The sequence below is a fragment of the Erythrolamprus reginae genome, chromosome 1 (genome assembly GCF_031021105.1).
Source record: "Erythrolamprus reginae isolate rEryReg1 chromosome 1, rEryReg1.hap1, whole genome shotgun sequence".
In the NCBI taxonomy this organism is placed as follows: domain Eukaryota; kingdom Metazoa; phylum Chordata; class Lepidosauria; order Squamata; family Dipsadidae; genus Erythrolamprus; species Erythrolamprus reginae.
The window spans coordinates 104,878,867-104,905,472 of NC_091950.1; the positions used below are offsets into that span (position 1 = coordinate 104,878,867).

The window sequence follows — 26,606 nt, forward strand, 5'->3', positions numbered from 1 at the left end:
TCCTTCCCACCAGCTCCGGATGCCTGGAGGCGAGCAACGACTGGCTAACCTTTCCCCCCAACTACTACTTACTCTGCGCCTGAGGAAAAGAAGGGGAGGGGGCAAAAGAATCGCTGCCCCCAAGCATTCCCGACCCACTGCTGTTCTTTGCAGCAGTTCGGCCAAACGTTGTCTTTTTTGCCTTGCCCCGTCTGGAAAGTCCCTGGTGAGCTGCCCCGGCTGGTTCTTTCTCTCTCTCTCTCTCTTTTCTTTTCTTTTCCCCCTCCTCCACTCGCCCAGCACTTCCTCTCCTGCCCTCGAGCCCAGTCTGGAAATCCCCGCCGTGTCGCGTTCCTTTCTTTGCTCGCGCTCGCTCGTTCGCGCGCTGCCGGGAGCTCTTTCTACAACCCCAAGCACACCGCCGCCGCCAACCACTAAGCGTGCCTCCAAAGACTGCCTTCTCGGCACTGGCAAGGCGGGTTGAACGAGGGGACGGGCCTCCGCCGGAGCTCAGTCCCCGCCCCGCTCATCACTCGCCCAGCCGCGGGCTGGTTGGCTTGTCCTGCCCTTCCAAACTTCTAAGCGCCGTATCTGTGCCAACGCTGACTTCAAAACCCGCAATGAAGTGAAGCCGTGGTAGGTGAAGCGCGATATAGCGAGGGACTACAGTATATCATATCCCATATTCCTAATTTTCTTTTGTGTAACATCTTTTCATATATTTGAAGAGTATTGTCACTTTTAATGTTCTCTTTTCAAAGCTAAAAATATCCAAGTTTATGTTTTTGTAAGTTACTCCAGTTCATTTGAATCCTTCTTAAAGTTGGTAGCTAGAAGTCAACATAATACTCTAGGAAGGATCTGTACGCAGATCCTATTAGAACTATTATTTCCTATAATTTAAAAAACTATCTTTCTGTTGATATAAATTTATATTTCTTTTTTTTTTTGCAGCCATATTAAGTGTTATTTATTATGTATAAATAATTACTTTTCTACAAATCTTATTCTCAAACTGTCATAGATAGCCAGGTATCTAAGATTATCATTTGATTTCTGTTTCCTAAATGAAAGTCTTTTCATTTACCTCCTTTTAATTTAATTTTGTTATTTTCAGCACATTTTAATCTATCATGATTCAATGTTTGACAAGCAGTCCCCCTATCTCTTCATCTAAATAATTAAAAAGTACAGAGCTTAGCATCAAACACCATGGTTAATTTTTATGAGAACTAGTTGATGAATATTCTTTGGGTAAAACATTTGAGCCAGCTATTTATCTGTGATCTACAGTACACTTAAGTCAATTGCTAAACATAATATCATGGGTTATTTTGACATGTACTTTGTTGAAATTGAGGTACATTACCTCAACAATATTTCCACAATCTGCTAGATAATTCAAAGTTTTCTAACAATTTGCTGAATAGATTCAACATTTTCATTGCATTTTAAGTCCTCTTACTGTCATTTTAAGTCCATTTTACTTCTAACAGTCATAAGCTATCTATTTATATATTCTCTATAAATAATTAAAAACTTCCTCTTGAATAATATGTACTATATTATTGAGCTGTAGGCTCACTCATAAACTGTCTATGCACCAAAGACAAATTTCTTTGTGTGTCCAATCACTTTTGGCCAATAAAGAATTCTATTCTATTCTATTCTATTCTATTGCTAAAAATAGGATTCCTATTTGTAGCCCTAGAGTAGCCCTATTCCCATTTAAATCAGTGTGGCTGATTTTTAAATAGGCACATTTAACACTATTGTTTATCAAATTACTGTGTGAAACAATACTTTATTTTTTCAATTTGGAATCCAATCAGCTTCACTTAGCCTCTCATATTATGAAAAATTGAGACAAAATATTCCCTCAGACAAGATTAAAATGAAATTCAGCAAAAGTTCTAGACCTCTGTTGTTTATAACAGTATATATAAGTAGTCCCCAGTTAGTGATCATTTACAATTAGAATCATGACTAAAAAATAACTTGACAAACAATTCTCATAGTTATGATCTTTGCTAGTAATTAAAGCAAAGAAAAGCTGAAGTAAAAAAAAAACAGAATTTTAGCTAGTGAAGCTTAATGGTCGAGTTGTCGGTCCCAGTTCTAATAAATAGCTAAACAAGAACTACCTGTATTTTTTATTTCTTTCATATCAAGGAAACATATTATATCAAGAGATATAATGACCTGGCAAAGAGCTGTTTCTGAGGTAATGAGAAAAGCCAAATCCAGAGGAACAAAAGCTAGTGTTATTGGAAATTCTTCAAACTAATACATTTATAGAGGCCTGTTTTGTCTCACCATTGATATGTATGTTTTCATGTGATAGGAACGATTGGCTCCTGAACTTTGGCAGTTTTCTTACTAAACTAAAGCAGGTAGTTGGTTTGTTTTACCATATTTGTCAAAATGATAACTAGTTTACTAAGTTGATAATTTACATGTTATAAACATATAATAGTACATGTATAGGGAGAAGTAGATAATTTATATTTATCGTATTTGCCAAAATGAACATCTGTTTAAGGTGATCTCCTTAGCCAGACAAATTTGCCAGGAACTCAGGTTATACCTGTATCAGAGCATAGCCATTATAGAGTGTCAGAAAGCCTAGAGCCCACATGCATTCTTTTACCTACATTCATGCATAAACTGTCACCGCAGCTTTCAGTGGAAATTAACTATTTGCATGTGCAAATGACTTACAGTAAATACCAGCCCCGGCTTTTGTCCCAACTTGTCTGAATTATTTTGTTGCGATGCTGATAAGCATACCAGGGAAATAGATATAAACTGCCATTATAAAAAAAAATGGCAAGTCCTTTTGCTCGGAGCTTAAAAAAAAAGCAGGCGAAAAACCTCAGCTAATTGCATTTGTGTCTTTTCTGCATTGGCAACTTGAGAGCACCATCCTCCTATACAAACTGCTGACTTTGTGGGAAAGCAACAAAGCCCAATTAAGGATTCTTGTTTCTACCATCTTATATATATCATTAAAACATAGAAAACATAGAAACATAGAAGACTTAGGGCAGAAAAAGACCTCTTGATCCATCTAGTCTGCCCTTATACTATTTTGTGTATTTTATCTTAGGATGGATCTATGTTTATCCCAGGCATGTTTAAATTCAGTTACTGTGGATTTACCAACCACGTCTGCTGGAAGTTTTTTCCAAGGATCTACTACTCTTTCAGTAAAATAATATTTTCTTATGTTGCTTTTGATCTTTCCCCTAAATAACTTCAGATTGTGTCCCCTTGTTCTTGTGTTCACTTTCCTATTAAAAGACCATAAAAACTAACACAAACCAGTATAAAGTAGGAAAAAGAAAGGAAAGTGAAAGAAATCAAAGAAAAGGGGGGAAGGAAGGGAAAGGAAAAAAGGAAAGAAAAAATACAGAAAATTATTTTTTTTTTCAAACATCAGTTATAAATTTGCCTCTTACTCTGTGGTTATTATGTTTGTTTGTTTGTTTATAGAAATAACTCAAGGTGGCAAACCCATCCAACAACTTTGCTCCTATTTTCTCCAACCCTGTGCGGTGAGTTGGACTGAGACAGAGTGAGTGGCCATAGGTCACTCCAACTGATTCTCTTGCTAGACTACAACTTATGGTGTTCCACTAGCCTGGTTTCTTAACCACTAGGCCAAACTGTCTTTCTTCTTTCTATAATCTATTTTGTTTAATCATCACAACCATCAATCAAAAGTTCTTTTTCTTCTAGTTCACACAAAAGCTATAAGAGTTTTCTAATCAGCAATATTATCTTTTCTCTGATCAAAAAACCTAATTTGGCCATTAATATAATAACATAGCCTGATGTAACATCTTATTTTAAAGAATAAGGAGATCAAACCCTTGCTGGTTGGGTACTTTTTTGTTATGACAGCAGAATATTGTATCAGCAGAGAAATACCATCAAAATGATTGAAATAAAGCAAAGTTGAAGGTAAGAAGTGTCAGCAACCAGAAAACGTTTATTCAGACTACAATTTTGTCCTTCTCCTTCAATTTATGTCCAAGTCTCTTATGCTGCTCCAATGAAACTGGCATGGGAAATTACTCTTTGGCTGTTTTCAGAGGAAGGGTAAAACCAAAGCAAAGATTTTTTTTTTGTAACAATAGCAGCATAAGATAGCATGCAGCATGATGTGGTATGATTAAGTACGGTTCAACAGCTCTCCAAAAAAGAGGCATTGCCTGTCATTTCCCTGTCTCTTGGGTAATGCTTGTTTTCCTCTCCTCGTAGTGTCAATAGAGGCGTGCATGGCTTTTCACATACCGCAGAGTTAATAACTAATTCTTTCACAGCTGCAAAAACAAAAGCTGATCATTTTACAGGGAGAAAAGTTTCAAGCATGAAGAGTTTTTGAAGGCTGTGCCTTGATGAATGGGAAAAAGAAAAGATGTTTCAACAAAGGTATCTTGCAAAATTCAAGCGAAAGAAAAATGCACAGAATTTGCATATGATTCAGAAGCACCCGGCTTCTTTTTTGCAAAATAAACAAATTAGGACATGCTGTGACCCCGGCACACTCCCCATCCAGTAGAATCATCAGCTGGAGGATAAATAGATCACAACAGGAGACAAATGATCAAATTTCACTAGAGTTCTACCGGTTTGAAAGGGGAGCAGCTGCTTTACAGGAATGGGAAATAAGACGGCAGGAAGAAAGCTGCTTAAACTGACATTTTCTTCGTTCTGCACAAATAGTATTTGCATGTCCTGATTATTTTAAGAAACACAATTTTCAGCGTTTACCCAATACATTGAGTTTACACAGCAGTAATGGGCAGGCTTGTGGTTCATTGTGTTATGCAAAGACAAGTGTTATTCATGAAGATCGATTCACCACCTGTCTCAGCTCTATTGTGTCTCAGCTTGGCACCACAGGTCTCAGCCAAAGCATGTGGTGGTTGATTCATATCTTTCATATCTGAAAACAGATATAGCCACAAGAACAGCTTGTTCTATATGCCAGCAGCATGAATTTCTTGAAAATTATGCCTATTTCTTTGTATTAGAAGGAAAGAAAGAAATGCTTCAGTCCAATAGTCTAATAAACAATATTAATGTCATTTGTTTTGCTCTCTATTACATTATTTACACAAAAACTTTATTTATTCTCTCTCAATTCTTCAATGCTTGCTGACTTACAGCTAAGTGTTTAGGTCGACAGAAGACTATAAATAAGGTAAGATGAATTGATCTAGAACAGGGGTGTCTAACTCAATTTCATTGCGGGTCATATCAGAGTTGTGTTTGACCTCAAGGAGCTGAAGTGGAAATGGCCAGGATGGGTGTGACTAGCTTGACACCAGTCATGTGGGGGGCACTTGTGGTGGCCTGAGCACTATGCCAGAAAAATGGGCTCCTGAGCTCTGTTTTTGGCTGGGATGGCCTCCTGCAATGCTCTGTGAACTAAAACAGAGTTAGGGAGGGGCGCACACAGCCTTTGTGAGGTCTATTTTCACTAACAGAGGCACCACAGAGTAGTCTTTCATTTTTCCAGGGCAGACCCATGGGCCAGATCTAAGTACCCCTTGGGCCAGATCTGGCTCCTGGGCCTTGAGTTTGACACCCCTGGTCTAGAAGTTCTACTTTTGTTATTTAGCTGATTCTATTCCTTGGATCAAAGCAAGAGTACACCTCAATAACATACTTCAGGATTTGCACAAAAGCAGCATTTCTGTTCTGAGATACAAATTAAGGCAACTGCATCATTTTTCAGCCTTGAGTTTTTGTGGCAATGGCTAGCACAGAAATGATGTGGTTCAATGAGTAACAAAACATTTTCTAAGCATGTTCAACCATGTGTATCTATACAAGAAAAATCTATATGTGTCTGCACATCTATAGTAAAGAAACCATCCAAAGTATATAATAACATAGAATATGGTTTAGACCTAACAGAATACTGACATCACACCTAGATTATTAAACGTTGGACCTACTTACCTACAGGTTGGTGACCACTAGCACTGACAGAAATCTGTGCTCGACAGTAGGCTTTGCTATCCACTAGTTCTGAAGATTTAGGAAGAAAAAAATTAATGTAAGAAAATATTTTTTTCAAAGTAATTTTCAGAGTTGTTAAAAAATATATGAGGTTCTTAAAGTAGTTACCTACTGTGCCACCATATCCGCTCTCATAGAAATAATTGTCTTCTTTCCAAGATGTCATTAAAGATGGATCTTAGGCACACACAAAAAATAGAGCAAAATCACTACTGATGACAATAATGCTCCTAGTTAGTTACAAGAAATGTTCTGTACATAGAAAAGCAGATTTAAATTTTAGCAGAGAAAATGCATACAAAAGCATCAGATTGTTTTATTAAGTACAAGAAGGCATACTGAATGGTCTGAGTGGTCCAAAAATTAGACATTTTCATCTTCAAGAATGTGCAATTGGACATTGAAAACTGTTTTGCTCTTTTCAGGAGCAGATGTGCTAACAGCTGTTCCTTCGCAGGTTGAAAGTAAGACCATGGTGTCTTCCCTGTTAGCATATCTTTCAATCTGCTCAGGAATAGTGCCATGCTTTAAACCTATCTTGGGAATTTTGAATTTGCTGTAAGGGCTGCATTTACAGCTGTGAGATTGCCTCTGTTGTGGGTGAGTAAGATGGTAAAAGGCTGATGAGTGATTGTTTGGCTTACTTTTTGTTGCTCCTGTTCCAAACATGGCACTCACCTGACCCCATTTTTAAGCCTGCACTCCATCCTTTAAGCTCCAGCAGCTTCTCAAGTTTCAACAATTGTTATTTTGTTATTTAAACAATATTTTCATAAAGGCTTTCCTTCTTTCTTTTGGATGCCTCATACTTCTGTTCATGTGTTATTTTTTCATTATTATTATTACTGTGGCTGTAAGCCTCAAAAGTTGGAAACAGCTCTCGGATCTCTAAAAGGTTCTGATTTTGTAATTGTAATTTGGCAAGGCAGCAAGGAATCCTGTATTTTTTGTTATTTCTGTTTAAACACATTTCTTCAATTCTGCATCTAACTTTGGCAGTCATTGGGAACACTGTGAGAGATACAAATAACTATGGCTGTATTAAGCTGCAATCACATGGTATAAATTTGCTCTTTTCTTTCTCAAATCTTAACCTGATAACCTTAGAGCATAGCAAGAAATACACATAGCAAGAAATGTCCAAAGATATTTCACCACTCCTCCACTTGAAACAGAATATCCTACGAAAATAGACTAACAATCTTGGGCCTAGAAAGCCTAGAACTACGTCGCCTAAAACACGATTTGAGTATTGCCCACAAGATCATATGCTGCAACATCCTACCGGTCAATGACTACTTTAGCTTCAACTGCAATTACACAAGAGCACGCAACAGATTCAAACTTAATACGAACCGTTCCAAACTTGACTGTAAAAAATATGATTTCAACAATCGAGTTATCAAAGCGTGGAACTCATTACCGGACTCAATTGTGTCAACCCCTAACCCCCAACATTTCTCCCCTAGACTCTCCACGATTGACCTCTCCAGGTTCCTAAGAGGCCAGTAAGGGGCGTACATAAGTGCACTGGTGTGCCTTTCGTCCCCTGTCCAATTGTCTTTCCTTTCTTTCACCTATCATATATATTCTCTTCCTTTCATGTATCCTCTCCTCTAGGTTCACTTTTACCCTTATAGATATTACCACATGTCTATTTTCTTCCTATGCATTTGTGTATTGGACAAATGAATAAATAAAAATAAATAAAACATATTATTGTAGGAAGTAAGAAACAAAAATAAAGGTTTCGCAATTGTTCTAAATTTAACTTTTGAACCATAGAATACACAAATGAGCACAATACACAGCTGGCTATTGTTGCCAGAGACTAGTCCTTCTGTACAAGCATTTGTCCCTTTTTGAGATGTTAACCTTGTTTTTGTTTGCATTTCCAAATGCAAGCTTGGGGATCTATTTGTCTTTTAAAGTAATAAATATGTAATTACACCTGGAAATGAATCATGATAAATGCCAAACCTTTAGCTTGGCCATCTTAAAATTTATGAAATAGGAATTTAGTCAATCTTCTGCTTACTAGCTAGTGCTTGGGGACCCTAAACCTATGTTCTTGCAACATACGTCTTGTAGTTTAGATGGCTAGTCTACCCTTTGGTGTGTTTTTTGTTTTGTTTTGTTTTCATTCTAAAAATAATAAAAGACTCACCCAAGTGGGATTGGGAAGTCATGTTTTTGCTATTCTGCATAGTAAAAAACTTTACAGTAGCATCAGCTTAGTGTAAAAAACCTCAAAAGAACTCAGACTGTTACATGGAATTTCATTTGGTAATGCAAAAAAAAAAATCAGTGCGCAAGACACAGAGGAAATTCAAAGTCAGATGTGACATTTAAGTCAGGCTTCTGCCATGGAAGCTAAGTGGGTGGTTTTGGATCAGTCATTATCTCCCCAATCGATCCCTAATCTATCTCACATCTCCCCACCCCAAGTCTTCGGAGAAGGGCGGCATACAAATCTAATAAACAAACAAACAAACAAACAAACAAACAAACAAACAAATAAATGAATGAATGAATAAATGAATGACTGAATGAATAAATAAAATAAAATAAAATAAAAATAAATAAAAAATAAATTTTTTTTTTCCTAGTTTGCAATTGTTCAGAAAAGAAATAATGTAGATATCACTCACCTGTTTGTTCTGTCTTAACAATGACGTTGTGTGGTGGATACACTTCACTTCCACACTGACCTGACAGAAATGAATGTAATATGCAATACAATTATTTAAAAAGGTGGAATTTCAATCATACATTTCTGGAACAGCATTATATTAACAATAGAAACATAGAAACATAGAAGACCGACGGCAGAAAAAGACCTCATGATCCATCCAGTCCGCCCCCATACTATTTCCTGTATTTTATCTTAGGATGGATATATGTTTATCCCAGGCATGTTTAAATTCAGTTACTGTGGATTTACCAACCACGTCTGCTGGAAGTTTGTTCCAAGCATCTACTACTCTTTCAGTAAAATAATATTTTCTCATGTTGCTTTTGATCTTTCCCCCAACTAACTTCAGATTGTGTCCCCTTGTTCTTGTGTTCACTTTCCTATTAAAAACACTTCCCTCCTGAACCTGATTTAACCCTTTGACATATTTAAATGTTTCGATCATGTCCCCCCTTTCTCTTCTGTCCTCCAGACTATACAGATTGAGTTCATTAAGTCTTTCCTGATATGTTTTATGCTTAAGACCCTCCACCATTCTTGTAACCCGTCTTTGGACCCGTTCAATTTTGTCAATATCTTTTTGTAGATGAGGTCTCCAGAACTGAACACAGTATTCCAAATGTGGTCTCACCAGCACTCTATACAGCGGGATCACAATCTCCCTCTTCCTGCTTGTTGTACCTCTCGCTATGCAGCCAAGCATCCTAAATCACTACCCCTAAATCCTTCTCTTCTGAAGCAATGCCATTGGAAGCAATGCCATTGAGAGCTACATAAATAATATATCAACACAATAAAACAATAGATATTATCATGCTAGCCTTGCTTCTGATCATATGAAGTAGGAATTCACAAGCAACACCATCAGATTTTCTTCTTATTAAGTATTATTTAAAGAATCAGGTTGAGTGAAACCAAGAAGACACACAGTTTTAATATAGGGAAGGCATACAATAATGTTGATGACAACATAGTGTTCACTGACAATAATGCACTACAGACAAGTGCCAAGAATCTTGTCCTGACTGGAAAAAAATAAAGTATTTTTAATTTTTAAAAAAGTTCATATTTATAATATGCTTCTAAGAATACCTGAGACACCGCTAAAACCAGGGGGGAAAGTTGAGTTGGGATAATACAGGTTAAAGACCATTGAATGCCCTATTTAGATATTATTTAGTGCTTGTGGCTGTAATAAGCATTGCAGCCATTTTGTGAGAGTACCTATGTCTCAGGATTCCATATTTTTTCATTGAAATAAATCTTTTTTTAAAAAAACAAAAACCCTTGCAGTCCCATTTTCTCTGGAGTTGAATGAAAGAAAATATACTGATATAGTTTTGCACTTCCATCCCAACCTGTTTGCACATTATGTGATTTGAATATTATATATTTGGGATAAAGATCTGATCCTGACAGCCCTACTGAATATCCTGTATGATATTTTTCTAAACTTCCTATTGGGCTATGGGGACAGTTTGTTGTAAATTACAGGAAGGAAATTAGAGAGAGACCTTGACTATAAGACTCTGAGACGGTGGTGAAATCCATTTTTTTTACTACCGGTTCTGTGGGCATGGTGTGGCTTGGTGGGCGTAGCTTGGTAGACATGGCAGGGAAAGGATACTGCAAAATCTCCATTCCCACCCCACCCCAGGTGAAAGATACTGCAAAATCCCCATTCCCTCCCCACTCTGGGGCTGGAGGTAGTATTTTCTGGTTTTCTGAACTACCAAAAATTTCTGCTACTGGTTCTCCAGAACCTGGGAGGGCCTGCTGGATTTCACCACTGCCCTGAGACTTGGATCTTCTGCATAGCAACGCTCAATTTGTTGCATTAAGCCTGTTTTGATCTTTAGCCATATTAAGAAATAGATATCTTTAAGATCACAAAAGGAAAGAGATGCCACCAGAAATATTATTTATATTTCACCATACATAGAAGATAATGTTCACATTTGTAGATCAAAATTTTATATAGTAAATTCAGAATTGTTCAATGATAAATAAGTAGAACAGGATATTTATTATAAAGTTTCTCTTTTCTTTTACCTCTTAATGATTTCTGAATGCAAGGAATACATTTTGAACAACCTTTTATATATTGTGTCTAAATAAAAGCATCTATTCGTTACTAAATTAATTTGCCATATCTTTTATTATTGATCCTTTTGGCTAAATCGTTATCAGAATTGTAGTCTATTAGTATTATAATAACTGATGATTAGAAATTGGGAAAGGCAATATATATTTTAGTGAAAGTTTTTACCATTCCACTTTAGATGATGGAGGTTGCTGTAAAGAAGTTGTCCCGCAGAGCCAGCTGCCCGGGTGAAATCTTGCAAAGTCATGCTACACAGATGATCCCCACTGATGTCAAATTCCTGGAATGGGATACAGTTGGCATCAAGCTGGTTGGTGTCCAAAAGATGTTGGAGCCATTCCCAGACCTGATACTTTGTCCAATACTGAGGATGTATTTCATGCCACTGTGTTCCAAAAAAACTGCTCGATGCTGCTGCAGGGAAAGATGTAGTAATCACTAAGGAAAACATTGCATTATCCATGAATAATATTGGTAAAAGTGAAGAGTGCTTCATTTTTATTTACCCATTAAATTATTGAAAAAATCCTCAACACGTATAAAGCCGTAATACAGACAATGAGAAATAATGAAAATAATCATTACATAAAGGTAATATAATAAATCAAGCAGCAGAAAGAAGTGTCAGTAAAAGCAAACATCTTTAGGAATTAAAATGTAAATCTAGGACTTTGGCTCCTACCCTTCCAAATAGCAGCTAAATTCTATAACAGAATAGAAAACTAAGTTTTTTTTGGAAACGGGTGCATTTACACTGATGAAAAAGATTTAATTACTTTGATATACTCAATAAAAAACCCATAGTAGTATTTTCAAGGAAAAATATCATGTATGAATAGTTAAACAGTCTTTATGCAGACTATGTTCAGATTAATAATTTGAGTTTCCAGGAAATAAATGGAAACCAATTACATGATATCAAAATCAGAAATTCATGCAGTCTTACCATCAGCCTAGGTAATATTTAATGATATTGACTACAATTATGAATTCAAAAGTAATTACAATTTGGAGGCATCTTCCAAAAGCAGCCTCATGTAGATCACATTACAATAATCTTATTAAGAGTTCATTAAGGAAATTAGCTATGACTATGATATGTTTATTCCCATTTTTAAAAGAATGCAGCTGGTGGTTAAAATGAAGTCAGCATGCGCATCAGCATACAGAATTCTAATCTTGGGATTTGCAATTTCTATTTACCAAGGCAAAACCATATTCCTTATAAACAACTCAAAGTGAATCTTGAGGAATTTACAAAGCAAAAATTCTAATTATTTGGTAGGCAATCCATGAAAAAAATGTTTTTTACAGTAAATATTGAATTGATATTTATGGAATTGATAACCGTAAAGATTACAACAGGATTCCCTTAAAGAAGTATCATGTTGTAAAATTGTAGTTGCTACAAATTAAATCCTAAGTGATTTTTTGTATGATTTGGAACCAACTCCCCCGTGAGATTAGAACTGCCCCTACTCTTCCTGCCTTCCGTAAACTCCTTAAAACCCACCTTTGCCGTCAGGCATGGGGGAACTGAAACATCTTCCCCTGGGCATGTTTAATTTATATATGGTATGCTTGTGTGAACGTCTGTTAGTATATGGGGTCTTTTTAAATCTTTAAATATTTTAAATTTGTCAGATTATTTATGATTTGTTTCCACGTGTTGTGAGCCGCCCCGAGTCTTCGGAGAGGGGCGGCATACAAATCTAAGTAATAAATAAATAATAATAAATAAATTTAAGGGACCATATTTTAGTGCTTTAAATTGTATCGCCTTTAATGGACTCAGAACACCTCCTTTGCTCTATTTCCATATTCAGAAATAAGTGCTTGTTTTAAATTCAGTAATGAGAAAAACATTTTTGATGAGCTGGTTATATGAATATGATTTATTTAAAGTCAAATTTAATGGGTACTTCAGTCAAGTGCCAAATGAAAAGGTTTCTACCTCACCCAAAATTACTTCTGGCCATCGGTGGCAATGTTAGTTTCATTGCCAATGAGAGTTAACATTAGCTCAGCACAGCAAGAATTGGGATCAAGAATTTCAAGTTGAAATGATGCGCTTTCCAGATTTCAAACTTAGATTAGAATGTGTTGTCTATTTGGGTGGAGTTGCCTAGTAGATGCTACTGATAGTATTACACTTTGCAGAAAGCAATTGCTTTTTGCTTTAATACTTTAAATGAAAAGAAATATATGGAAGAATGGGAACTAATTGTATTCACTAATATTTTAGTTTACAGTAATTGGACTATATTCCGTGTTGGAAACAAAAGATTGCAATCATATGATGAGTTTCACTTTATCAAAATGAAAAGCATGCTTTGCAAATAGCACAAGGACAAGAGAAAGATGTTCTCAAACCTATTCATAGATCACCACTGGTGAATACTTCCTACCATTACATGTGGGATATCCTTCGGTCCAGGTCGGCTGGTCATGAAGAAGACTTGTGACGGTATTAAGACTCATTCTGCCAGTTCCTTCCAAAATCATGATCTGTAAATGCACCAACAACTCACTTAACTTGAACTTTTTACTTCCCACAATTGCCAAGAATATCCCATCAAAACAAGCAATGCCAAGTATCTATCAAAAGTTATCCTGTTAAAAACACATTATTAAAATTCCTTTTTGGATGAAACCCACCTCCACACCCAGCAAATAGCAAGACATGATTATATTTGATTTTCACAGACATAAGGCAAGTTATTAAAACACCCACCCATAAAAATTGAAGGATGGAATAAAAAAAAAATAGCAAAGGAAATGTGCTTCCTTTTTTGTTTGCTTCCCAAAAGTAAAACAACAACAACAACATATAAAAGTATAAAACATAATGGTGAATGTTAAAACATAATGTCATTGGATTTTCCCATTAAGGCAAAGGATGCCAAAATAATTTTAACAAATATATAATTTTCTTAAAATACTTCCATGGATTTATACACTGCTTGAGAAATATTGTGAATATGTTGCATTTGGCCAGCAGACTGTATTTGTTATTTAAGGTCTTGAATATAAGCTCTTAATATTGTCATAATATCAAAACAAGAAATAAAAGGTCAGCTTGGATGAAATTTGAATCATCCTCTAGAGAAAGAGAGGACAATAACATTTGCTGGGTTTTTTCCATTCCTTCGTAGTTTTATCCTTTGCATTGTTCTAGGTAGGTCAATCATCCCACAAGTTATTTTTTTTAAAGTTTCTTTATTTACACAAATAAACATTAAACAAATATTTAAAACATTGGACAGTTTGTGACAATGCTGTTTTGTCATTCCATTATATAATATAATATTTACATAACAATAAATACCCTTATTTTCAATGTACATTGCTTTTTTTGATCTTACATATGCATCTCTTGTCACTATTCATTTATATACAAACCTTCTCTTTTTTTAGTTCTTATTCTTAACTTTTTTTACTGTTTTTTCTTTCTATCCATTGATAAAATTTATCCATATTGCATAGTATTCCATCTCTCCCTTATCCTTCATTTCCAGTGTTAGTCTATCCATTTCTGTGCATGCCAGTATTTTTTCTATTAATTCTTCTTCTGTCGGAACTTTTTCATTTTTAAAATATTAAATTGTAATTTATCGCAACTAACTCACTACATCAAATCTGAATACTTTCAAATTGCTCAGAACCTACAACTTACACATGCACATTGGAGAGGAAAGTAAATAACTTTATTCCTTCTCAAAAAAAATATTTCTATTACTGCTGCTATTCTCAAAAGATGCAGGCTCCTTATTTAACAGCTGTAATATGTTCTACAATAATTTCCTATCAAAATAAAGAATAAAAAATAAATCACATATTTAGTTTAAAAAATGTATGCAACAATGTTTTGAATTTAAAGGTGTAAACATTATTTATTTATTTATTTATTTATTTATTTATTTATTCCAATACATAATACACATTGAACAGAATAGATATGTAGTAATATAACTAAAGAAACGAATAGAAGAAAAGATATAAAAGTGTAGGTGAACAAATTTGAAAGGAAACATAGAAACATAGAAGTCTGACGGCAGAAAAAGAACTCATGGTCCATCTAGTCTGCCCTTATACTATTTTCTGAATTTTATCTTAGGATGGATATATGTTTATCCCAGGCATGTTTAAATTCAGTTACTGTGGATTTATCTACCACGTCTGCTGGAAGTTTGTTCCAAGGATCTACTACTCTTTCAGTAAAATAATATTTTCTCATGTTGCTTTTGATCTTTCCCCCAACTAACTTCAGATTGTGTCCCCTTGTTCTTTTGTTCACTTTCCTATTAAAAACACTTCCCTCCTGGACCTTATTTAACCCTTTAACATATTTAAATGTTTCGATCATGTCCCCCCTTTTCCTCCATCCAAGAAAAGATAAATGAGATAAGGAGAGACAATTGGACAGGGGACGGAAGGCACACTGGTGCACTTATGCACGCCCCTTAAATTATCATACTTCATTCCCTAAAAAGAACTGTCATACATCCAATTGTACGAAAAAAATGAAGATATTGCTATTTCTTTCCAATTACAATCAAAGAAAGATTATGATTTCTGAGTTAAGACTTGAATTTGCTTTCAAGTTGAAGATAAACTTCCTGGTTCAAACCTAAGGTTGATTGGAACGTTAGACTATTTTTCAAGTCAATGAATGGGCTGAAATGAGATTTTGTAGTCACTAGACATTGCCTATATATTCATGTGCATGCACGTGCATTCAAGACGCTACAGCTCCTTCATATTTTTCCATGCCATGCTTCCTAAAATATGACTATTTCCTTTACTCACCACTAATCCTCCCATTAAGTAATGTAAAATTAGTGCCTTAGACAGCCAGTAAAATGAAAGGCCAACAAATTATTGCCATCAGAGATTGAGACAGATGCTTTGCAGTTTTTCTGTTCCATATGTCACATTCCTTTAGCACATTCTCCACCGTGATTTAAGTTGGTATTTCAAGCAGCAAAATCTCTTGGGCAAGCCCTGGCTTTAATACTTTTTATGAAATTGTACTGCTATTAAAAATAACATTTGACATTAAAGAAATATCAAATTATCACTGAAGCTTGAAAATAATTTCCACAGCAAATTAATTATTACCCCCTCCCACTACAAAGGTTACAGAATGTTAGAACTCCAGAACATATTGGCATACTTATCAAAAAGTCTATTTATCTGAAACCAAAGCTCTTATTTTGATAAAAGATATTCAACTCAGCTTGCCACACCAGGATTCCGAGTTTTATTATACTGAAACTTTTTCCTAAAGCAGAAATTATTGCAAGAAACTTGAAAAGAAGAATGGTCTCCGTTTATCTTTTTGCAGCACCAAAGGAAAGTTTTAACTAAGACCTTGTCGTTAGCTAATCTCTAAGTTCCTGGACTGCAATGTTTAAACCAGATGAAGCCAATTTAAAAGAAAACAGCATGAGAAAAAACCCTAAAAATAATTCCACCTTAATTTTATTTAATATCAGATGGGCTAGAGAGAAATTTTCACCAGTTTTTACAATTTTAATATTCTTTTTTACTACAATAAAAGGTTTTTTTAGAATTTGTGGTATACCTATTTCTTGACCTGGCCTTTCATGGTGCCATTATTCTATCAATGAAAATGCAGTATTAAAAAGTCAAGACAAGAGCGGTTCACCCTTTCCTGTTATCTCAGTGAAAAAATATGACATATCCATTGTTTTCTTGTTCTATTACTAAACTTGTTAAAAAACAACAAAAAGAAACCACTCAAAACAGGTTTTCTTCTTCCAAGGATGAGCTTTATAAAAAAGGTGTGAAAAATGGGCAGATGAGGCAAATTTGTCTACAATGAAACAGGAGCAGGGAAACCAGATAGCATTCCTTAAAACGATACAGGTGAGAAAATATTACTTCTGAGACATTGAAGAGAGAAAAAAACCTTCTTAATACAGGGATCTCCAAACTTGCCAACTTTAAAACTTATGGACTTCAACTCCTAAAGTTGAGGAACTTTGGGAGTTGAAGTCCATAAGTTTTAAAGTTGCCAAGGTTGGAGACTCCTGTCCTAATAGGTTTATTGTACATAAGAGCCAGAATTGTACATTTATATATTTGAGAAATAGTCAGTGGCCTGGATTCACACTGAGTTATGCTCAGGGGTGGACTACTGGCCGGAGCAGGGGTGGGGGGACGCAGTGTGGTAGCACTTCACTGATTATGCTGAACTTGAGGATCAGTGCTAAATGTCTTTGACTTTATGGATCCTGTTACAAAGATGTAGGATTACTATCAAACCTTTCAGCAATAACAGTTATACTTCACAGTGCTTTACAGCTAGTGATGGGCTGCCAAAATTTTTATTGCCACACTGAGGGTGTGGCTTATTTTGTGGGTGTGGTTTGCTGGTCATGTGACAGGGTAGGAGTGGCTTGCTGGCCATGTGATCAGGTGAGAGTGACTTTACAATCATGTGACTAGGGTGGTGCCTTAAAGGTCATGTGACTGGATGGGAGTGGCTTACCAACCAAGATAAGTTTTCAAATAGGTGCTTGGACTCTTTTTCAGTTGATTAAGTCATTTGAATAGCCATAAAAAGGACAAATGATAGACAGCATTATTTGTTAAGGTGCACAGTACCAGTTTAAGGTTTTGTACTGAACCCCCAAGGTTCAGTATCATAACATATTAGGCAAGTAGCTCAACTTTCTTTAATTGCTATAAAAGTTCAGTTCTAGATAATGATTAAAATGATTAAAGCATTTATGGGTAAAAATACACTATTTAATCATTTCCTATTTTAAAAGTAATTAAGGATCATAATAAGGTACTAGAAAAGGAAGGACAATAGAAAAACTATTAAGTATTCAATAAATAATGCATAAACGTAACCACTGCATTCCCCCACCCCCTGGGAGACAGCAACCCATTATTGTTTGTTATTGTTGCTAAATTGCAGGCAACTGTCAGTCAGCAGAAGTAGACTGCAATACTGCATTCTAATCACTGTGCCACTGCGACCCTTATGAAAAACATTATAGCATTTGCTAGTTTAGCACACACACTACGCCAGGGCTGTCAAAGTTGTGGCCCATGAGGTGGATGTGTCACATGCTTGCCATGCACATGCCTGGTATAACAAAAGGGGGGGGGAGTCCTGATATGTCACATGATGCCACCATGATGACACAAGTTTGGCTCATCTGCTGTGCCCTAAAGATGATAGTAGGGCTTTTCCCCCAAAAAACTTTGGCATGCAAAAGAAACATTTATGGTACGTTTTGAACAAAATGTCACTAAATTAGGAAAACATGCAATACAAGACTTGCCCAGAAACAAGAAAACTCTGGATCATGATTCAAAATTTGTTAAAAGAGATATTAGAGTATGAACTAGAATTAAAACACCAGACTTATTTATTAGGAATAATCAGAGGACAACATGAAAAGGCTATTATTTAATAATATATGTATTAACTGCGGCTCGATTGGTTTCTGCTCAAAATTGGAAAAAAGAAAATGTACCATCAGAGGACTTATTAACTAGGAAAATGCTAGAATATGCAAAATGGAGTAAACTTACATTAGAGTTACAGAATAAGCAGGCAAAAGAATACTATGCTGTGTGGGTTAAATTTTATAATTGGATTGATGGAAAGAAAGGAATAGGATAAATGTAAATTTTAAAAAATGGAGAAACCAAAGAAACAAATGTAACGGTAAATGTCTTTAAGTCTGATGTTTTTGTTGCATATTGCTTTTTTTGTTATTTTGTCTTTTTTGTTTTTGTTTTTAAAAAGCCAAATAAATTTTTTTTTAAAAAAAAGAAACATTTATATTTTGAACAAAAGGTCACCAAATTAGGAAAACATGCAATACAAGATTTAAACATTGGAAGTGAGAGAAAAATGTTTGAAATGACTTATTCAGTTCAGGTTTTGTTTTGTTTAGCAGGAGGGGGAGATCTTTAGTTTACATAAGCAGAAGAATGCATCTTAGAGGTATAAAAGCAGACTATAAGTCAGATAAATCAAAAGGGGAATATTTACAGTGTTCACTGCTGTTGAGAATATAGGGCCCTTGTCCCAGTGCCAAATTTAATGTTTTATTAATAAGTACCTGCCTCTACGGAAAATGTAAACAAATCTTTTCTGGCAAAGGAAAATTTGTATAAATAGGCAATGAATGAATCAATTTCTAAAAGTCTTCTCTGAATCTATATACATTGAATTATTGGGGGGTGGGGGTGGAATCAAGGTTGGAAATCCTTGGCCCCTTGTCACATTCCTGGTTAATCTTAGTTTCTTTTACTTGGGCATAATTTATCATCATGCTTATTTGAAGGAATATATTATAATGTCCAATCATGGAATGGACAAGGCTGAGATAATTGTTCCCTTGACCTTTCTCTAGAAAAGCATCTAGTCTAATACTTCTTTTCATTAGATCATAATCCTGTAATTTCTGATAGAATGCCTGGGGATCTATTCTCTGATTTGTGTACTTCACAAGTTGTGCACTTCAGCAGTTGCCCCTAGTTGTTATTAACATGCTGAGGTGAAGATGTTGTTGAGTCAAGATGATAAAGCACGTGCTATATGCCATCTTCCTGTATAATTTTAATTTACTCAAAAAAATTGAATTCATACACACAAACACAGGATATATACAAAAACACATACGTAGATATGGCACGTGTTATGCATGCCACAAGCAGTTTTCAGGCCATGAATTTCATAACTTTGCATGCAAGGTTTGGCTCTCCTTTGCTTAGTTTGACTTTAGCTCTTATAAAATATGCGTTTTTTATGGAAACAGTTTTATGTAAATAGTAATATATAACCTTCTGGCTATCATTTAGATTTTCATTAGATTTTTATCTGAAATAAATGTTCCTAGGGTTGTTTATAAATTATAAATAATGTAAATTCAATTTATAAGCATTTTAATTAAAATATAAATATAGGAGGGTGCGGTAGCAGCTGGGCAGGTGAAAAGGAAGGTGTGCCTATATGGTCACATAGATGCTATATATCCCAATCTAGTACATAGCATCTAACATAGCATTCCAAACTTATTTTTCTTCGGTTAGTAGATGGGCAACACCACGAAAGAAATTGCAACAAATGAATAAAGCAGCATTTTATTCTAAGAGACAATAATTCCTAAAATATAAATCATATTTTGGCTTCCTGCAACTTCTGCTTATACTAAATGGATATGGAAAATTGGAACATTCAGACATTTGAATAGTTCCATGTAAAAATAAGTACTTTTACTACCATGCCAAGAAAAAATAAGCAAAATGGGAGGAGCTGGGCTAATTCACAAGAGCAATGTAACTGAATGCCCTGTTTTCCCCCCCAAAGTACAGTATAATAATCTCTTCAGAAGACTTATCTTCCCTGGCTTCCAGTTTCCCATTACATCACTATGAGATTCTGTCCGTCAGCTTTTTCAAACTTTCATGGGTAGCTATGAACGTTTTAGAGTAACAAAAAAACATGCACAACAGAAACCATAAATGGCTGCAGAACAACATTCTGAAATCTCCAGTAGTATAATAAATTTAAAATCAGTGGTTTTTAAACAAATCCTTAAAACCCTAAAACATTAATACCCAAGGTGAATTTATTATTATTATTATTATTGTTGTTGTTGTTGTTATTATTATTATTATTATTATTATTATTATTATTATTATTATTTATTACACTTGTATGCCACCCTCCTCTGGAGAATATCTCAGAGAAAATAGATAGCAGGTTTCAACAGGCTTAATATATAAAAAAATAGGTTGAAAATAAATTGATTCAACTCCCTTAGACATTAAATTAAAATCACAATGGCTAAATAAAACAAAATCTGAAAACTGAAGAGGCTACTCCTAAGCAGATCAGTCAGACTCGAAGTCTTATTAATAAAGCAAAAGATAAAAGTATATAGGTCACAGAATGTTTAAGAATGATGATAGACTCTCTGATTATTTCGTTCTAGACTATTAAGGTCAATGAATGGGAGATTCATTTTCTGGTTCTTGTTCCTTTTCATTCAGAAACACAAGCTCTTGCAATTGGAGCTTATGAAAGTCTCGGCATAAAAGAAACATTATGGAAGAAATAAGAATTGTGACATGCAATTCATATGGGAAACAAGCCAAAGCAGACATAGCAAAACATTGGAAAGGAATCAGTGTATTCTTTTTGTTTGGGAAGGAGCTATAAGAGGTAGAAATAAGAGCTGAAAAATGTACTTTAATCATAAAGATTAAACAATAAAAGTGGAATCATGGGAAGATATACAAAACATCTATTCTAATTAAATGTACCCGTCATCCTGAAAATATTCCTGTCACCTATAACTTGCCGTAATTTGCATCTTTTCATGTTTAATTTTGTTTAAATCCTATAATTTTAGCTGTAACACTTGATGGGACAGCTCTTAGTTTCCATAAGCTGTCACACCCATCTCCATGTTACACCAGAAATGCAGACAATGTGGCATAGATGGGAAGCTGCATAGATGGAAAGTTGCAGCAGGAATTTTCCAAGCATGAATGGAAATGATCTACTCTTTGTTAATAATTGTTAGGAAAACAAAGACAATTACACAGTTTTCATTCATAATGCCCATTTCTAAATTTAGGGAGTTCCCACCTTCAGTTATTCTCTTAATGACAATCATTAAGTGTTGTACATATGATACTTGATAAATGTATCTTTTTCTTTTATGTACACTGAGAGCATATGCACCAAGACAAATTCCTTGTATGCCCAATCACACTTGGCCAATAAAGAATTCATATTCTATTCTATTCTATTCTATTCTATTCTATTAACTACTTTTAACTCAAAAACAAAACAGTTCAGGCACCTGTATGGATATTTTTGAAGTGATGAGGATAACAAAGGGAAATGACTTATTCTTGTCTGTGAAAAGCTTTTGGGGATCATCCTTTTTATTTAACTGATAGCCAACAGAGCCAAACACCCCAAAACATTTCATCTAGTGCAGTGTTTTTCAACCAGTGTGCCGTGGCACACTAGTGTGCCGCGAGACATGGTCAGGTGTGCCGCGAAGAAGGAAGCTCAGGTTTTGCTGAGAGAGAGAGTGAGAGTGAGAGAGAGAGAGAGAAAGAAAGAGAGAAAGAAAGAGAAAGAGAGAGAGAGAGAGAGAAAGAAAGAGAATGTGTGTGAGAGAGAAAGCAAGAGAGAAAGAAAAGCAAAAGAGAGAGAAAGCAAGAGTGAGAGAGAAAGAAAGCAAGAGAGAGAGAGAGAGAGAGAAAAGGAGAAGAAGGGAGAGAGAGAGAGAAATGAACAAAAAGGGGAGGAAAAAAGAGAAATGAGGAAATGATTGAGACAGAGAATGAGAAGAAAGAGAGAGAAACAAAAGAGAGAGAGAAGTGACTCTTGATTTAAAGCATATGATAAAAAGCCAAAGAATAAGAGAGAGAAAAAACCCAGCCCTCACCTGTTTTTGGAAATGGTTCAATAGTGTATACACACACACACACACAAGGGTGGGGAGGAGACAGGGATGGAAAAAGAGAGGAGAATGCCTTGGGGTGTCATTTTGTGTCATTTGGGTTGGTGGTGTGCCCCAGGATTTTGTAAATGTAAAAAATGTGCCGTGGCTCAAAAAAGGTTGGGAAACACTGATCTAGTGAATGAGGATGAACTTGGCTGTTAAAACTTGGTGGCCACTAAAGATACTTAATCTCACTTGATGACCATTAAACTATATTTAGGCTTAGAATTAGCAATGATTTTCAGGCAGTTTTCTATACTTAATGAGCAGAGTAGTAGTAGGGGATGGTTGGAGAAGTCTTGAGGCTGCTATATACTCTTGCAATTAGCAAAAGTCTGCATTTTTCTATGAAAAAACAAATCGTGGGAAACATGATGTGGATTAGGGCCAAGGAGGTAGGGAGGTTTCAGCCTTTTGTCCCCCATTGAGACTCTGATCAAGATCATATTTATAGAATTATATACACTTGCCTGCTCTTGACTAAAATTTTGCCCTTTAGGGAGGTTTCCTTCCAATTCAAATAGTAAGACATTAAAAATCATGATTCCGAACCCCTATTTTGTTTTATTTTTGTTTGTTTTGTCATGCTACCTGCATGTATTCTGAACCTATTTTGAGCAAAGAAGATGCTCCATAAAAATTAATGGTGTTGATCTCCATTGTATTAAACTCAGCTCTCATCCTTTCCCACTTAATCTGATATCTACCAAAGAACTTTGAAACCAAATTGCGAATTAATTATTTTATTTCAGATGTCTGGAATTAGATAACTTGAAAATAATGACAATGTTTTTCCTTGTCTCCCACAAATATTATATATAACTCAGGACAAAATACTGTAGAATGGGATGGATGTGATCTATTAATTTTAAGTACAGTGATACCTCATCTTACAAACGCCTCATCATACAAACTTTTCGAGATACAAACCCAGGGTTTAAGATGTTTTTGCCTCTTCTTACAAACTATTTTCACCTTACAAACCCACCGCCGCCGCTGTGATGCCCCGCCTCCAGACTTCTGTTGCCAGCGAACTGCTTGTTTTTGCGCTGCTGGGATTCCCGTGGCTCCCCTCCATGGTAAACCCCACCTCCGGACTTCCGTTGCCAGCGAAGCGCTTGTTTTTGCGATGCTGGGATTCCCCTGCTGGGATTCCCCTGCAGCATTGCAAAAACACAGAAGTCTGGAGGTGGGGTTTCCTATGGAGGGGAACCTCAGGGAAATCCCATCAGTGCAAAAACGGGCGCTTCAATTAGCAAAAGGGGTGAATTTTGGGCTTGCGCGTATTAATCACTTTTCCATTGATTCCTATGGGAAACATTGTTTCATCTTACAAACTTTTCACCTTAAGAACCTCGTCCCAGAACCAATTAAGTTTGTAAGACAAGGTATCACTGTATTGGGGTTTTTAGAATGTATTTTAATTTAGATTTCTTATATGTTTTGTATTAATCTTTGTTGTGAGTTGCCCTGAGTCTAAGGAGAGGGGCAACATAGAAATCTAAACAAACAAACAAACAAACAAACAAACAAACAAACAAACAAACAAATAAATAAATCTTTTTAAAATAGCATTCCCATATTTTAAAATAAAAAAGTGCAATATGCTCTTTATGGCTTTCTTTTGTTTTTGTAAGAATTTGTAATACCCTGTTTCCCCCCAAATAAGACATCCCCTGATAATATTTGTTTGTTTATTTATTTGTTTGTTTGTTTGTTTGTTTAAGTTTTTTAATGTCACCCTTCTCCTTAGATTTAGGGCGGCTTATAACATGTAAGCAATAGCATTTTTTAACAGAGCCAACATATTGTCACCACAATCCAGGTCCTCATTTTACCCACCTCGGAAGGATGGAAGGCTGAGTCAACCTTGAGCTGGTGATGAGATTTGAACTATTGACCTGCAGATCTAGCAGTCAACTTGAGTGGCCTGCAGTACTGCACTCTACCCACTGCACCACCTCTACCCACTGCGCCACCACTAAGCCCAATTGGGCTTTTGAGTGCATGGCAATAAGGCCAAGCACTTATTTCAGGCTTCAAAAAAATATAACACAGGGTTTTATTTTGGGGAAAACATGGAATCTTACAAATTAGTGCATGAATTAGAGAAACCTATCACCCTATCTTAAGTGCAGTACATGATGTTCTTATTTATTTAATTAATTTATTTATTTATTTATTAGATTTGTATGCCGCCCCTCTCCGTAGACTCGGGGTGGCTAACAACAATGATGAACCAATATGTAACAAATCTAATATTTAAATTAATTTAAAAGATCCTTATTTAAGAAACCAAACATACACACAGACATACCATGGATAAATTTTATAGGCCTAGGGGGAAGGGAATATCTCAATTCCCCATTGTCTGACGACAGAGGTGAGTTTTAAGGAGCTTACGAAAGGCGAGGAGGGTGGGGGCAACTCTGATCTCTGGGGGGAGTTGGTTCCAGAGGGTCGGGGCCATCACAGAGAAGGCTCTTCCCCTGGGTCCTGCCAGACTGCATTGTTTAGTCGCCGGGACCCGGAGAAGGCCAATTCTGTGGGACCTAACTGGTTGCTGGGATTTGTACGGCAGAAGGCGGTCCTGGAGATATTTTGGTCCGATGCCATGAAGGGCTTTATAGGTCATAACCAACACTTTGAATTGTGACCGGAAATTGATCGGCAACCAATGCAGACTGCGGAGTGTTGGTGTAACATGGGCATACTTAGGGAAGCCCATGAGTGCTCTCACAGCTGCATTCTGCACAGTCTGAAGTTTCGAACACTTTTAAAAGGTATCCCCATGTAGAGAGTGTTACAATAGTCGAGCCTCGAGGTGATGAGGGCATGAGTGACTGTGAGCAGTAACTCCCGGTCCAAATAGGATCGCAACTGGTGCACCAGGCAAACCTGGGCAAACGCCCCCCTCGCCACAGCTGAAAGATGTTTCACTAATGTCAACTGTGGATCGAGGAGGAGGACCAAGTTGCGGACCCTCTCCGAGGGGGTCAGTGACTCCCCCCCCGGGGTAATGGATGGACAGACAGGATTGTCCTTGGGAGAGCAAGGTATATTGGAAATATAGCAGACAACAAAAAGCCTAAATGAAATAAAATTTCCGAAAAAAATAAATTCAGTGCTTCCCAGCCAGGTGACAGAAAGAGAGTAACTGTTTGAGAGACCTTGGAGTGAGTCCTAGTGAATGATCACTTAAACATGAGGCAGCAGTGTGCAGCAGCAGCCAAAAAGGCTAATGCAGTCCTTGGTTGCATAAACAGAGGCATAGAATGAAAATCACATGAAGTATTAGTACCTCTTTATAAAGCCTTAGTAAGACCACACCTGGAATAGTCCATCCCATTTTGGTTCACCGCATTAGAAAAAAAATGTTGCAATCTTGGAAAAAGTGCAAAGAACAACTAAGATGATTACGGGCCGGGAAACAAAAGCATATGAAGAATTGTTGCAGGAATTGAGTATGATCACTCTAGACAAAAGAAGGACTAGGAGTGACATGATAGAAATATTTCAGTATTTGAAGGGCTGCCACAAAGAAGACGATGTCAACTCGTTTTCCAAAGCACAAGAAGTCAAGACAAGAAACAATGAATGGAAACTAATCAAAGAGAGAAACATCCTAAAATGAAGACGAAACCTCTTAACAGTGAGGACAATTAACCAGTGGAACAGTTTGTCTTCTGAAGTTGTGGGTGCTTCAGCACTGAAGGTGCTGAAAAGGGTATAGGATCTCCTGCTTGAGCAGGGGGTTGGACTAAAAGACTTCCACGATCCCTTCCAGTTCTATTCTCATTAGTAATCTTTATTCACTTGTTCTCATGTGAACGGCCAGAGAAACACGATTCTAAAGAAAAGGATCTTTACAAGCCACAGGTTTGAGCGAAAAGAAATTCAGAAATTACAACCAGAACAACTAGACACAAGAACAGTTTTTCTCCAAACACCATCACTCTGCTAAACAAATAATTCCCTCAACACTGTCAAACTATTTACTACTATTTATCTTCTCATCATTCCCATCGCCCATCTCTTCCCACTAATGACTGTATGACTGTAATTTTGTTGCTTGTATCCTTATGATTTATATTGACTGTTTCCAAATATGATTTGATTGCTTATTTGTACCCGGACTATCAATAAGTGTTGTACCTTATGATTCTTGATGAACTTATCTTTTATTTTATGTACATTAAGAGTATATTTGAGGACCTGGACTGTGGGGGGAAATATGCTGGCTTTGTTAAAAAGTGTTATTGCTAACATGTTG

General features: G+C 36.1%; 1 protein-coding gene across 4 annotated transcripts in view; it reads right to left on the minus strand.

Moving 5' to 3' along the window:
• The window catches only part of EHF (ETS homologous factor), a 44,248-nt gene that overhangs the window by 5,171 nt on the left and 12,471 nt on the right, over positions 1-26,606 (minus strand). Inside the window, exons 2-6 of one of the 4 annotated variants that reach the window (XM_070761016.1) lie at positions 13,223-13,322; positions 10,980-11,094; positions 8,667-8,726; positions 6,124-6,192; positions 5,956-6,024 (exon numbers count right to left, since the gene is read on the minus strand). In XM_070761016.1, coding sequence (XP_070617117.1) covers positions 5,956-6,024; positions 6,124-6,192; positions 8,667-8,726; positions 10,980-11,094; positions 13,223-13,264 — 355 coding nt within the window. In that variant the 5' untranslated portion in view covers positions 13,265-13,322. Of the gene's footprint in view, positions 1-5,955; positions 6,025-6,123; positions 6,193-8,666; positions 8,727-10,979; positions 11,229-13,187; positions 13,323-26,606 lie in introns of all 4 variants that reach the window. The other 3 variants (XM_070761007.1, XM_070760999.1, XM_070761024.1) reach the window with 3 other exon arrangements.